Source organism: Poeciliopsis prolifica, unplaced genomic scaffold, assembly GCF_027474105.1.
Source record: "Poeciliopsis prolifica strain line A6 unplaced genomic scaffold, Auburn_PproV2 SCAFFOLD044, whole genome shotgun sequence".
Classification (NCBI taxonomy): domain Eukaryota; kingdom Metazoa; phylum Chordata; class Actinopteri; order Cyprinodontiformes; family Poeciliidae; genus Poeciliopsis; species Poeciliopsis prolifica.
The window spans coordinates 3,890,001-3,903,266 of NW_026562419.1; the positions used below are offsets into that span (position 1 = coordinate 3,890,001).

The 13,266-nt window shown below is 43.2% G+C and overlaps 1 protein-coding gene and 1 pseudogene across 1 annotated transcript; both read right to left on the reverse strand.

Moving 5' to 3' along the window:
- Positions 1 to 10, reverse strand: part of LOC129376702 (S-phase kinase-associated protein 1-like) — an 874-nt pseudogene extending 864 nt beyond the window's left edge.
- Positions 11 to 3,288: 3,278 nt separating this feature from the next.
- LOC129376519 (uncharacterized) lies at positions 3,289 to 6,820 on the reverse strand. The gene is made up of 7 exons (XM_055056127.1): positions 6,763 to 6,820; positions 4,767 to 4,802; positions 4,372 to 4,641; positions 4,031 to 4,266; positions 3,901 to 3,945; positions 3,687 to 3,767; positions 3,289 to 3,573 (listed from the first exon to the last, which is right to left on the reverse strand). Exons 1-7 carry the CDS (start codon positions 6,791 to 6,793, stop codon positions 3,547 to 3,549), a joined length of 726 nt encoding a protein of 241 aa, XP_054912102.1. The 5' UTR covers positions 6,794 to 6,820; the 3' UTR covers positions 3,289 to 3,546.
- Positions 6,821 to 13,266: the final 6,446 nt, after the last annotated feature.

Genomic DNA, 13,266 nt, shown 5'->3' on the forward strand with positions numbered 1-13,266 from the left:
TGTGAGGCTGAACCTGCTGGGGAGGAGGAAGAGGAGCTAACAACAGTATTTTAAAATCTATTCTTTGAGCTACAGGGAGCCAGTGGAGGGACTTTAAAACTGCTGTTATGTCTCTAACTTCCTGGTTCTAGTGAGAACAGGAGCAGCAGCTTCTGGATCAGCAGCTTCTGGATCAGCTGCAGCAGCTCTTGGATCAGATGCAGCAGCTCCTGGATCAGCTGCAGCAGCTCCTGGATCAGCTGCAGCAGCTCCTGGATCAGGTGCAGCAGCTCCTGGATCAGCTGCAGCAGCTCCTGGATCAGCTGCAGCAGCTCCTGGATCAGCTGCAGCAGCTCCTGGATCAGGTGCAGCAGCTCCTGGATCAGCTGCAGCAGCTCCTGGATCAGGTGCAGCAGCTTCCGGAAAACCTTTGCCTGATTTTCCATTTTAGTCTAAATGAGCTGCAGTTCAGTCAGCAGATCAGAAGATAAACATCATTTAGTGAAACATCAGGGATAATTGAACGATACGCTGCCACTGCAACACACGACCTTTGACCTCATGCAAGCCGTTTCCTTCGGAACGGGATGTTGGGTCCAGAGCAGCAGAGCTGAGCTGGACCAGCAGAGACGTCTCCAGGTTTTCCAGGTTCTCCAGGTTCTCCAGGTTTTTTAGGTTCTCCAGGTTTTCCAGGTTCTCCAGGTTCTCCAGGTTCTCCATGTTTTTTAGGTTTTCCAGGTTTTCCAGGTTCTCCAGGTTCTCCATGTTTTTCAGGTTCTCCAGGTTCTCCAGGTTTTTTAGGTTTTCCAGGTTTTTCAGGTTCTCCAGGTTCTCCAGGTTCCCCAGGTTTTTTAGGTTTTCCAGGTTCTCCAGGTTCTCCAGGTTTTTTAGGTTTTCCAGGTTCTCCAGGTTCTCAGGTTTTCCAGGTTCTCCAGGTTCTCCAGGTTCTCCAGGTTCTCCAGGTTCCCCAGGTTTTTTAGGTTTTCCAGGTTCTCCAGGTTCTCCAGGTTTTTTAGGTTTTCCAGGTTCTCCAGGTTCTCCAGGTTTTCCAGGTTCTCCAGGTTTCCAGGTTCTCCAGGTTCTCCAGGTTCTCCAGGTTTTTTAGGTTTTCCAGGTTCTCCAGGTTCTCCAGGTTCTCCAGGTTCCCTCCAGCAGGTCCGACAGCTCAGATCGCAGTTGGTGGCCCCAGACTGTTTCCTAGGTGACCAGCCACATGACCTCTGTCGTCACCTTGTGACCTGAAGACACTATTAGCCTTGGTTATTATTTCGGTTCATCCATGTTTTAGTTGTTGGTTCTGCTGGTTTAACCATTTTAAACAATAATGTCAGAACTGGAAGTTGTTAAACTTTGAGCTCCAGGTTTAACTGGGAGGCCTGGCAGGGAGAGCTCCTACCTGTGTGAACTCTGACCCATATTGGTCCTCTCAGCTGCTTGACCTGGGGTCAAAGGTCACATGTTTTAAGACCTTCAGTTACAGATCCACCCATTGGCTCTTTGTCAGAGTTTCTCTTCTGCCTGAATTCATGCTGCCACCTGCTGACTGGAACCAGGTACTACAAGTTCAATGTTTCTGTTTAATAAGGTTCTTTTACTTTGTTTTTGCTGTAACAAGAGGACTAAATGTGAAAAGGAACAGCAATGAAGAAAAGTCCAGCCAGGATGTGGGAAGGATTCAGACACATTTTGACCGAGTCGCCTCCTGGTGGCCCGACTGATCTGGCATTTCTTACTAGCTCTGGACATTATGTGATATTAAACAACGGTTTTGTTCCCAGCATTAAAGATGTCAGGCAGTTTTCAAAGCCTGAGAAAAATCTCACATGATGATAGAACATCTTGTGAGCAACAGGTTTATGCAGCTGGTCGCTCTGCACAGCGTTGACCTCTGACTCCAAGTCAAAACACAACCTGCAGATGGAGACACACCTCCACCTGCCCATTAACATATGGTCAGGCTGTAGGTCAGCGTACTGATAGCTGGAGCCAAGCACTTTTAATATGTTGGTGGACAGACAACAACTGGACCGGGCCCAAAGAGGAGATGGTTCAGTCAGCCAGGAACCAGAGATCAATAATGAGAGAATTAATGAAGACGACTCATGATGGGCGGGTAGGCAGACTCTCTCCTCCAGCCAGTGGAGGATGCTGGTCAGACTGGGAGCTGGTCAGACTGGGAGCTGGTCAGACTGGGAGTGCTCAGACTGGGAGCTGCTCAGACTGGGAGCTGCTCAGACTGGGAGCTGATCAGACTGGGAGCTGGTCAGACTGGGAGCTGGTCAGACTGGGAGCTGGTCAGACTGGGAGCTGCTCAGACTGGGAGCTCTGCCAGCATCAGTCTGAGGTCTGCTGCTGATCTCTGGGGGATGTTTGGGATGTCAGGAGGAGGAAATAATGGTGTGGCTGTTTTCTAGAAGTGGGAACAACTGGGAATCTGCCAGTAAGACATTAACCAGAATGAACGATCAGCTGGTGAGACTAGTTCCACAGAGAGGAGGGTTTACTCAGGATAACACATCCTACTGGAAATTGTTTATAACTGAGTTTGAGATAAAACTGGGTCATTCAATATTTTTGTTAAACAATATAAATATAATTTATATAATAATATTTATGTAATTTAGATATAAATTATAGACAGAGTCCGTCTCCCAGAGTGTAATAATCATGATAACAATGACATTTTCAAGGTCAGTTCTCCAAAGGGACATTAATGGTAAACTATTGGATTTAAAGGGACATTCTGTGAGAGACGTCACTGGAACCAAGACAGAGCAGAGCGTCGCGCTACGTTCATGTGAACATGGCCACTAACAGACCAGACAGGTGGAAACAGGCCACATTTTCACCAACACTGGTTTATTTGTGCTGAAATCCGGTTGAGACCAGTTTCAGTTAAAGTCAGTGGAACCAGCAGCAGTGGTTTCTGTGGTTCAGACGAGATGAACAGGATGTGCTAACAGGAAACAGGCTGCAGACAGGACGGCTGTTCAACCTCATCCTGACCAGATCACTTTGACAACAGATGATCTCAGCAGATTATCTATTATCATAGATGCATAAAGAATGCACACATCTCAGCCTTTAATGTGATTTTCTGAACCGTCATGTTTACAGTTAAACGCTTATTTTCACCACCAGGTTGCAGCAGCAGCAGCAACAGGAAACATGCAGGCAAGTTTCCTGTGGCAGGATAACCACAAGCTGCTCACACTGAGCATCAGACTCACAAAGCAGCATGAAAAACAATATACAGTTAGAGAAACAACACAAACAAATCAACACAATAAATGATTTCACTCATTTAATGAAGAAACCAGTTAAACAAGAACAAAAGGTTATGATGTCACACACTGATTACAGTCATTGTTTCTAAATGTTTCCTCAGATGTTCGTTGATCTGGTTGTTCCTCCCTCCAGCGAGACTCAGAGTGGATATTTAATCAGTTCAAGCAAACAGAAACACGAGGAGTTCCTCAGGGATGTGTCACACTGATACATGGTGAACACAGTGATGATTCAGATCATCCAATCTTTATTCATCCAGGGTGGAGGAAATCATAACCACTAAGTTGGGCAGATTGTTTCCTGCAGCTTTAATAAGGAAAGATTTAGATACATAATAAGCTTTTAAAATGTCATAAACCATCTTTAGTAAGTAATTGATTAGTTAAAGAATGAACTGAGTAATTGATACAAAGTGTTACCTTTGTCTTTGTGTCGATATAAAGACACCAGGAGCAGAGTGGAGATGAAGTACGGACAAAACACGACCAGGTGGATGAAAACTGGAAGGCCCACAGTGAAAGGAGAAGGATTGGAGTTTAGAGAGGCAGCAGCTGCTGGAGATGAGATCAGAATCATAGATGAAGCTGCTGGAAACATGGAGGGAGAATCATATCAGATACTAAAGCTGCTCACCTGTAACAGACTTACTGCTGGAGGCAGAGGAGGTGATGGGTTTATCTGAAATAAGGAGAGTTACTGTTTGTTATCATGGTGATGCTCACTGGTTAAAACCAAAAATACAGAGAAGCTGTTGACCTCTGACCTTTGACAGAGACCCTGCTGGATGGAGACTCTCCAGAACCGCTGATGCTACATTTATAGAGCCTTCATCAGAGCTGGAAACATGGAGGAGGGTCATGCTGCCTGCTGATCCATCACCAATGAAGGAGCCATCTTTATAGAAAGCAGCTGGGAGGTTGTGGGTTGGATTCCTTGCTCTGCAGCTCAGAGTGACGTCATCTCCCTCCATCACAGGGAGGACAGGACTCTGCAGGATCACTGATCCTTTCAACACAGAGACAAACTACAGCATTTCATCCATTTCCACACAGCAACACTAACTCCACAGTCTGATCTTACCAGAGACAGAGAGCTGGATGCTGCAGCTGCTGCTGCTGCTGCTGCTGCTGCTGGTGCTGCTGCTGGAGGATCCAGACTCACACCAGTACAGACCAGAGTCCTCTGGGATGAGGTAGGTCATGTTACAAGTAGAACCATCAGCTTTCCCCCATCCATCTCCACATGGCTTCCTGGTTCCTCTGCTGGTGTTTCTCCTCACTGTCCATCCAGCTGATCTGTTTTCATCCTCACAGATCAGAGTCACTGATTCTTCTTCAAAGAACTGGGATCTGCTGGGATTCACAGTCAGAGCAACTGGAAGGAAAAACTGCTGCTGAGTTTTTATTTTCAAGGAAACAAATTGACCATAAAACAAATGTTCATTCTCTTTTATGAAAACAGATGTGAGATGTTAAAGGTTTAAACATAAATTCACCAACCTTGTATTTTTGCTCTGCTCAGCACTGAGGTCAAAACTGCAGAGAGAAGAAAAATCAGACATTGTAAATATCTGAACTGCTGACAGAAACATCAACATTTACGTTTCTAAATAAGCTCAAACTTTCAAGATCAGGTGTTGGTTTATAGATGTCTTTAAAAATAAACGTTTTCTTATAACAATAGGCTCCAATTAATATAAATAAAAATTAATATCAATGTCAAATTTATTTATCAAGCACTTTAAGAACAGGTTTAAAACAAGTTTAAAAGTGCTGTACAAAATAACAATAAAATAAGTTGATGAAAAAAAATAATATATATTGTTAAAATAATATAAGTAACAATAAATAAAATAAAAACAGCAGAACTACAGAGCTCTGCAACAGACTGGTGACCTTTCCAGGTGACCCCGCCTCTTACCTGGAACACAGCCGGAGAGGAACCAGCACCTAATGACCCCAGTAGGGCCAAGGGGTCAAGAGGTTAGAGGATGGATGGATGATGGATGGATGATGATGGATGGATGGATGGATGGATGGATGATGGATGGATGGATGATGGATGGATGGATGGATGGATGGATGGATGATGGATGGATGGATGATGGATGGATGGATGATGGATGGATGGATGGATGGATGATGGATGGATGGATGGATGGATGGATGGATGGATGGATGGATGATGGATGGATGGATGGATGGATGGATGGATGGATGGATGGATGATGGATGGATGGATGATGGATGGATGGATGATGGATGGATGGATGGATGGATGGATGGATGGATGATGGATGATGGATGATGGATGGATGGATGGATGATGGATGGATGGATGGATGGATGGATGGATGGATGGATGGATGATGGATGGATGGATGGATGGATGGATGGATGGATGGATGGATGGATGGATGGATGGATGATGGATGGATGGATGGATGGATGGATGGATGGATGGATGGATGGATGGATGGATGATGGATGGATGGATGGATGATGGATGATGGATGGATGGATGATGGATGGATGGATGGATGGATGGATGGATGGATGGATGGATGGATGGATGGATGGATGGATGATGGATGGATGGATGGATGGATGGATGGATGGATGGATGGATGGATGGATGGATGATGGATGGATGGATGGATGGATGGATGGATGGATGGATGGATGGATGGATGGATGATGGATGGATGGATGATGATGGATGGATGGATGGATGGATGATGGATGGATGATGATGATGGATGGATGATGGATGATGGATGATGGATGGATGGATGGATGATGGATGATGGATGATGGATGGATGATGGATGATGGATGGATGATGGATGATGGATGGATGATGGATGGATGATGGATGATGGATGGATGATGGATGGATGGATGATGGATGGATGATGGATGGATGGATGGATGGATGGATGATGGATGGATGATGGATGGATGATGGATGGATGATGATGGATGGATGATGGATGGATGGATGATGGATGGATGGATGATGGATGATGGATGATGGATGGATGGATGATGGATGATGGATGGATGATGGATGGATGATGGATGATGGATGATGGATGGATGGATGATGGATGGATGGATGATGGATGGATGGATGATGGATGGATGGATGGATGGATGGATGATGGATGGATGGATGATGGATGATGGATGGATGATGGATGGATGATGGATGATGGATGATGGATGGATGGATGATGGATGGATGGATGATGGATGATGGATGGATGGATGATGGATGGATGGATGATGGACGTCTAAAACTGGTTTAAATACGAATGAAACTGGTTTCTATACTAAAACTGATTTAAATGCATCTGAATCTGGTTCATATACGTCTGGACTCCATGTTCATCTAGAGAATAAATCTGCAGCCCGTCTCCTCGTCCTCTCAGTGTCTCTCAGTCAACCAGCAGCAGCACATGAACACACATCAGAACACATTTTCTGTACTCACGGAGCAGAAACCTGACGGATGTTTCCTTCATGGCGGCTCTCAGAGATCTGACTGTTTTCACCGGTTCTGTCAGAACACACAGTCGGACCCTCCCTCTTCCTTTTAATCAGGAAACACTTTGACTGAAACAAGATGGAGGAAAAATCACTCAGAGTTCAGATTAAACCTTCTGACATGAATGGATTAAATACATTTAACCTGATCAGCTTTAATTCCTCAAGTTTTCAGTCACTTTATTCATTAGACAGTAAAATCTAATAAATCATCACTACTCTGGGAAATGAAGCTTTCATTGTTTTATTTAATAAAACTTTATATGAGTCAATATGTAGAAATACTTTATAAAACCAACTTTCCTTGGGAGCTGAATGTTTTTCCCCAGCAGGGGGGCGCTGTTCCTCAGGCCACCATGATTAACAGTTTGACCTCCAGAGTTGGGGGTCAATCTGACACATTTACAGTCCAGATATTAAAACTGTTCTTATTGTTGAAAGTCTTCATGTTCAGAACTTTCCCTCTGAAGCTGATGGTTTAAAACTGAAAGACAAAATCCTGCAAATTAAATTAAATAAAATAAAATCCATGGTTACAGAATGAACTATAAAATCAGTTTTTGGACATGTTGCATTTAATCTTTTATCTGCTGATGTTTCCATGGTCAGAATTTCTCATGTTTCTGATCTTTGAAATGTTTTTTAATGAGTAAAATTTGTGACCAGATCCTTAATCCTGTTGTTTGTCCAGCAGGGGGCGCTGATTGCTCTGTGTTAACCCTAACCCCGCCTGATGGAAGAGATATGATAAATAGATTAAGAGATGTGATAAATAGATTAAGAGATATGATAAATAGATTAAGAGATATGATAAATAGATTAAGAGATGTGATAAATAGATTAAGAGATATGATAAATAGATTAAGAGATATGATAAATAGATTAAGAGATATGATAAATAGATTAAGAGATGTGATAAATAGATTAAGAGATATGATAAATAGATTAAGAGATATGATAGATAAGAGATAAAAAGATTAAGAGATGTGATAAATAATTAAGAGATGTGATAAATAGATTAAGAGATATGATAAATAGATTAAGAGATGTGATAAATAGATTAAGAGATGTGATAAATAGATTAAGAGATGTGATAAATAGATTAAGAGATGTGATAAATAGATTAAGAGATATGATAAATAGATTAAGAGATGATAAATAGATTAAGAGATGTGATAAATAGATTAAGAGATGTGATAAATAGATTAAGAGATGTGATAAATAGATTAAGAGATGTGATAAATAGATTAAGAGATATGATAAATAGATTAAGAGATGTGATAAATAGATTAAGAGATGTGATAAATAGATTAAGAGATGTGATAAATAGATTAAGAGATGTGATAAATAGATTAAGAGATGTGATAAATAGATTAAGAGATATGATAAATAGATTAAGAGATGTGATAAATAGATTAAGAGATATGATAAATAGATTAAGAGATATGATAAATAGATTAAGAGATGTGATAAATAGATTAAGAGATGTGATAAATAGATTAAGAGATGTGATAAATAGATTAAGAGATGTGATAAATAGATTAAGAGATGTGATAAATAGATTAAGAGATGTGATAAATAGATTAAGAGATGTGATAAATAGATTAAGAGATATGATAAATAGATTAAGAGATATGATAAATAGATTAAGAGATGTGATAAATAGATTAAGAGATGTGATAAATAGATTAAGTGACGTGATAAATAGATTAAGAGATGTGATTAATAGATTAAGAGATATGATAAATAGATTAAGTGACGTGATAAATAGATTAAGAGATGTGATAAATAGATTAAGAGATGTGATAAATAGATTAAGAGATGTGATAAATAGATTAAGAGATGTGATAAATAGATTAAGAGATGTGATAAATAGATTAAGAGATATGATAAATAGATTAAGAGATATGATAAATAGATTAAGAGATATGATAAATAGATTCTGTTTCTGTTGTGAAATTTAGAAAGTGTTTTTGTTTCAAGATGGCGGCGCGTGTAGACGCAGCGGCTCGGAGCTCCCGTGTTTTCGTTTTTGTTAGCCTGTTTTTATTGATGTCTTCGCTCAACACACTACTGGAAGCCTTGACAACTTCTAGCAGATCAGAACTGTGGAACATAGGAGCACAGTTTGGACTTCACACACCCCAAGCTGGACTTTATTCCTCCAGAGCTTCTTCGAACACCTGGAACTATGATCATTCCCCCCCTGCTGCGAAGGCGACGGAGGAGGCAGCGCAAACAAAAGAGGGGCAAGAGAGCCGGCGTGCGTGCAAGGCTACAAGCTAACCCTCACAGACCGGCCCTCACAGACCGGCCCTCACAGACCGGCCCTCACAGACCGGCCCTCACAGACCGTTCCTCACAGACCGGCCCTCCCCAGCCTCTTCCTCGCCAACGCCAGGTCCCTCGTCAACAAAATCGACGAGGTGCGACTCCGAATTATCTCTCGCCGGATGGACAGCTGTGTGACTGTTGTCACAGAGACCTGGCTGGATGACAACTCCAGTCTGTGTGCTTTGAGCACACAGACTTTCTGCACCGATGCTGTCCTCCCTGTTAAGACCATAAAAGTGTTTCCAACCAGAAACCATGGCTGGACAGCACAGTACGGGCCCTGCTGAAAGCCCGGATGCTGCCTACAGATCTGGAGACAGGTTGGCTTATAGCAGGACCCGGTCGGAACTGAAAAAAGAATTAAGCAGGCCAAGCTCCAGTACAAACAGCGGATTGAGGAACACTTCATCAACAACAACCCCAGTAGCATGTGGAGAGGCATCAGGACCATGACAGACTACAAACACAGCACTCAGCTGACCAGCCGCGACCCCACCCTGCCTGACACCTTAAACAGCTTCTTTGCCCGCTTTGACACGGTGGGCAGCAGAGAAGCTGTACATCTACCCCGACTGGAAGAGCAGTACCAGCCTCTCGTCCTGCAGCAGCACCAGGTGACGTCCTCCCTGAGGAGGATCAACACCCGCAAAGCTACAGGACCGGACAAGGTGTCAGGCCAGACGCTGAAAACGTGCGCCGACCAGCTGGCAGGAGTGTTTCTGGACATTTTCAATCTGTCCCTGCAGTTCACCATGGTTCCTGAGTGTCTCAAGTCTTCCACCATCATCCCTGTACCGAAGAAGACCATCACCAGCCTTAACGATTACCGGCCCATCGCTCTGACCCCGGTGATCATGAAGTGCTTTGAGAGGATTCTTCTGATACATCAGACACTTCATCCCTGCAGACCTGGACAGCCTCCAGTTCGCCTACAGAGCGAACCGGTCAACAGAGGATGCTGTCTCCATCACTCTGCACACAGCCCTGACCCATCTGCAGCATCCCAACACCTACGTCAGGATGCTATTTGTAGACTTCAGCTCAGCATTTAACACCGTCATCCCAGACAAGCTGGTGCTGAAGCTACTCAAGGTGGGCTGCCTGCTTCACTGTGCCACTGGATCAGAGACTTCCTCACCAACAGGCCTCAGGTGGTGAGAATAGGTGGCTCAACATCGTCCCCACTGGTCCTCAACACAGGCACACCGCAGGGCTGTGTGCTCAGCCCAGCTCTCTTCACCCTGTTCACACACGACTGCGTTGCCATCCACCCCACCAACACAGTTGTGAAGTTCACAACAGTAGTGGGTCTCATTTCAGACAACAACGAGACCCCCTACAGAGAGGAGATTCAGCAGCTCACTCAGTGGTGTTCAGCCAACTTGGTGCTGAACACAGGGAAGACCAAGGAGGTCATTGTGGACTACAGAAGGTCCAGGAGGACGGGTCACACTCCCCTTCTCATAGATGGAGAAGAGGTGGAGCGTGTGGACAACATCAAGTTCCTGGGCCTCCACATCACGTCTGACCTCTCCTGGAATACCAACACCTCCCACCTGGTGAAGAAAGCACAACAAAGGCTCTTCTTCCTCAGGAAACTGAGACGGGCTGGACTTTCTTCACGGCTGCTCGTGAACTTTTACAGGGCGACGATCGAGAGCGTCCTCTGCCTCAACGTGACTGTGTGGTATGGTGGCTGCACAGCACTGGAGGAAACAACTGACACGGGTGGTGAGAACAGCACAAGGCATTGTGATGCCCCCTCCCGGACCTGGACTCTATTTACATAGGCCGGGTCAAGAAGAGAGCTGGATCCATAGCCATGGATTCCAGCCACCCGGGCCACAGACTGTTTGTGCCGCTGCCATCAGGCAAGCGGTTCAGGAATATACGGACTACAACAAACAGACTGAGAAACAGTTTCTTCCCCACAGCCGTCAGAGCCATTACTCCCTGCTGCCCCCTGCTGCCCCCTCCCACACATATCATAACCTCACATACTCCCCCACCCCCCACACAGCCATATTGTTCTGCACTTGCACTGTCACATCATCTGCACTTTACCATAATTGGACCTGCTGCTTCTTCTTTGGTGTGGTTGAGTGCCTTTAGTTAATTTTAGTATATTATTATTATTATTATTATTGTGTGTTTGTTTATTTAATATTGTATATATTTGACTTTTTGCATGGGAGTTGCAATGGAAATTTTGTTGAATCCTGTTGAATGACAATAAATATAATCTATCCATCCATCCATCTATCAGTTATAAAACATTTGGTCTCATTGGGTTTGTTCCAGATCCTCAAACCGGGTCAAAGTCTCAGAACTTTAACTGATCAACATGATGTTGGTCTCCTGGCTGCTGCTGATGTGACTGAATGAATGTTGACCTTTGACCCTATGGTCAGAATAACAGAAGAGCTGAAGTTTAACAGGAACGATGGAGATTTTTCACTTTAAGCTGAACTCAGAGGCTCAGCAGCAGATTAATAACCTGGACAGATTAACTCTAATCATCTCAAGATCTCAGATTAAAGCTGAAAATGGGATGGATATTCATGAAATGTTATTAAAGTGATTCAAAGTTTCATTTCTTCATAACCATAGAAGACTTACTGGGAAACGTTTTGCTGTTGCGTAACATCAGCAGAGAAAAGTTTCATTTCTTCACAACTGGAAACTTTACTGAACTAATAGAGTCAAGCAGATGATTATCCTGAATAATCCAACATGCAAATCAATGTTTTACATGGAAAGTTTGGGATGTTCTAGAGAACAGGATCTGATCTGAGATCCAAACCAGCAGTTAAATTCATGCAAACCTCAGATTCAGTTCTGTTGGTGTTTTCATCAGTAAGTCTTCATATTAGCAGCTTCTGCAGGTTAGAAATGTTACTAATGTTTTATTTTGTAGTAAACCATGCTGCTGAGTTTTATAAAGTCTAAGTTCTGGTTCTGGAGCAGAAAGGTTCTGATCATTGCTGCTCTCCACTAACTGGTCAAACTGGTTTCTGGATGTTTGTCTGATTCTGGGAACCTGATGCTGAAGGGCTTTAATGTTTACCTGCAAGTAAACAAACATGATGGATGGATGATGGATGGATGGATGTATATCCGCCATGTTGTCCTCATAGCAGACATAACTCAGTGTTTAATCAGTGAACAGAAAATCTTCCTAGTTACTGATGACCAGCTACCAGAATCGTCTCTGTTTTCTATAATTAAATTGTTTTTTTTTCTCGGTTCTGTTTCTCTGCTGTTTCTTTTCTTGCAGATCAGAATCACTACAAACAGTTTATTCTGGATTCATACCAGAGAAAAGCACAGAGAGAATCATGACACCTGACCAAACATGTCTGACTGCGTCTTTGTTCAGGTAGCAGCAGGTGAGGCGCCATGGTAACGACCCGCCCAGTTTTTTTCCATTTCATTTGAAATTCAAAGCTTGAGGATCAACGTCAGAGATCAGCAACGGCCTGCGAGATATTAAAGTTTGGATCAGAGTAACAACCCATCAGCAGTTATTATAAGAACCAGGGTGTTTCCCAGCATGCATCTGGGTATTTCTTCATACTGTGATGACAATAATCTGTGGTTGAATAAAAATCATGTTTAGTTTTAGTTTGAATACTGAGGGATGAAGCCCAGCAGCAATGAGAACCAGCAGAAACTCCTGAGTTTGGTTTTTATAAAAAGATTTAATCCAGAAAACAATGTTTGCTCCAGTGGAGGAACTAGAGTTCACTGAATATTACTGAGCTGCATTATGAGGACCGGAAGTGATAAACAGGAAGAGCTGAACTCTGAGTAAAATATAAAAACTTCCTAAAAATTCACAATAAAGAGGAAAAACAAACAACTTCAGCATAAAGTTTCCAGATCTGCTCCATTAGAGGAACAGGTTTGATTTTTAGCCAGTTAAAATGAGACCAGTGTTCAGTAAGAGAGGCCGGTGACTAAAGGGTTAAAGTTTAGCTGGGACTTTCCACCTGTTGAATCTGAGCCAACCTGGGCAGTGATGTCATCAACCAGGATGTCTGACTCACACGAACAGCTTTTATGGGAAACATAAACTGAAAGTAATCTTCACCAAACCCTCCAGTTCATTCTGCAA

Bases quoted from the DNA above. Each gene is read 5' to 3' on its own strand.
- LOC129376519 (XM_055056127.1), bottom strand. From the start codon at position 6,793: ATGAAGGAAACATCCGTCAGGTTTCTGCTCC. The intron at 4,803-6,762 runs GTGAGTACAGAA...TTCTCTCTGCAG, and splicing joins ATCCGTCAGGTTTCTGCTCC to TTTTGACCTCAGTGCTGAGC. The intron at 4,267-4,371 runs GCAGCATCCAGC...TGAAAGGATCAG, and splicing joins CAGCAGCAGCAGCAGCAGCT to TGATCCTGCAGAGTCCTGTC.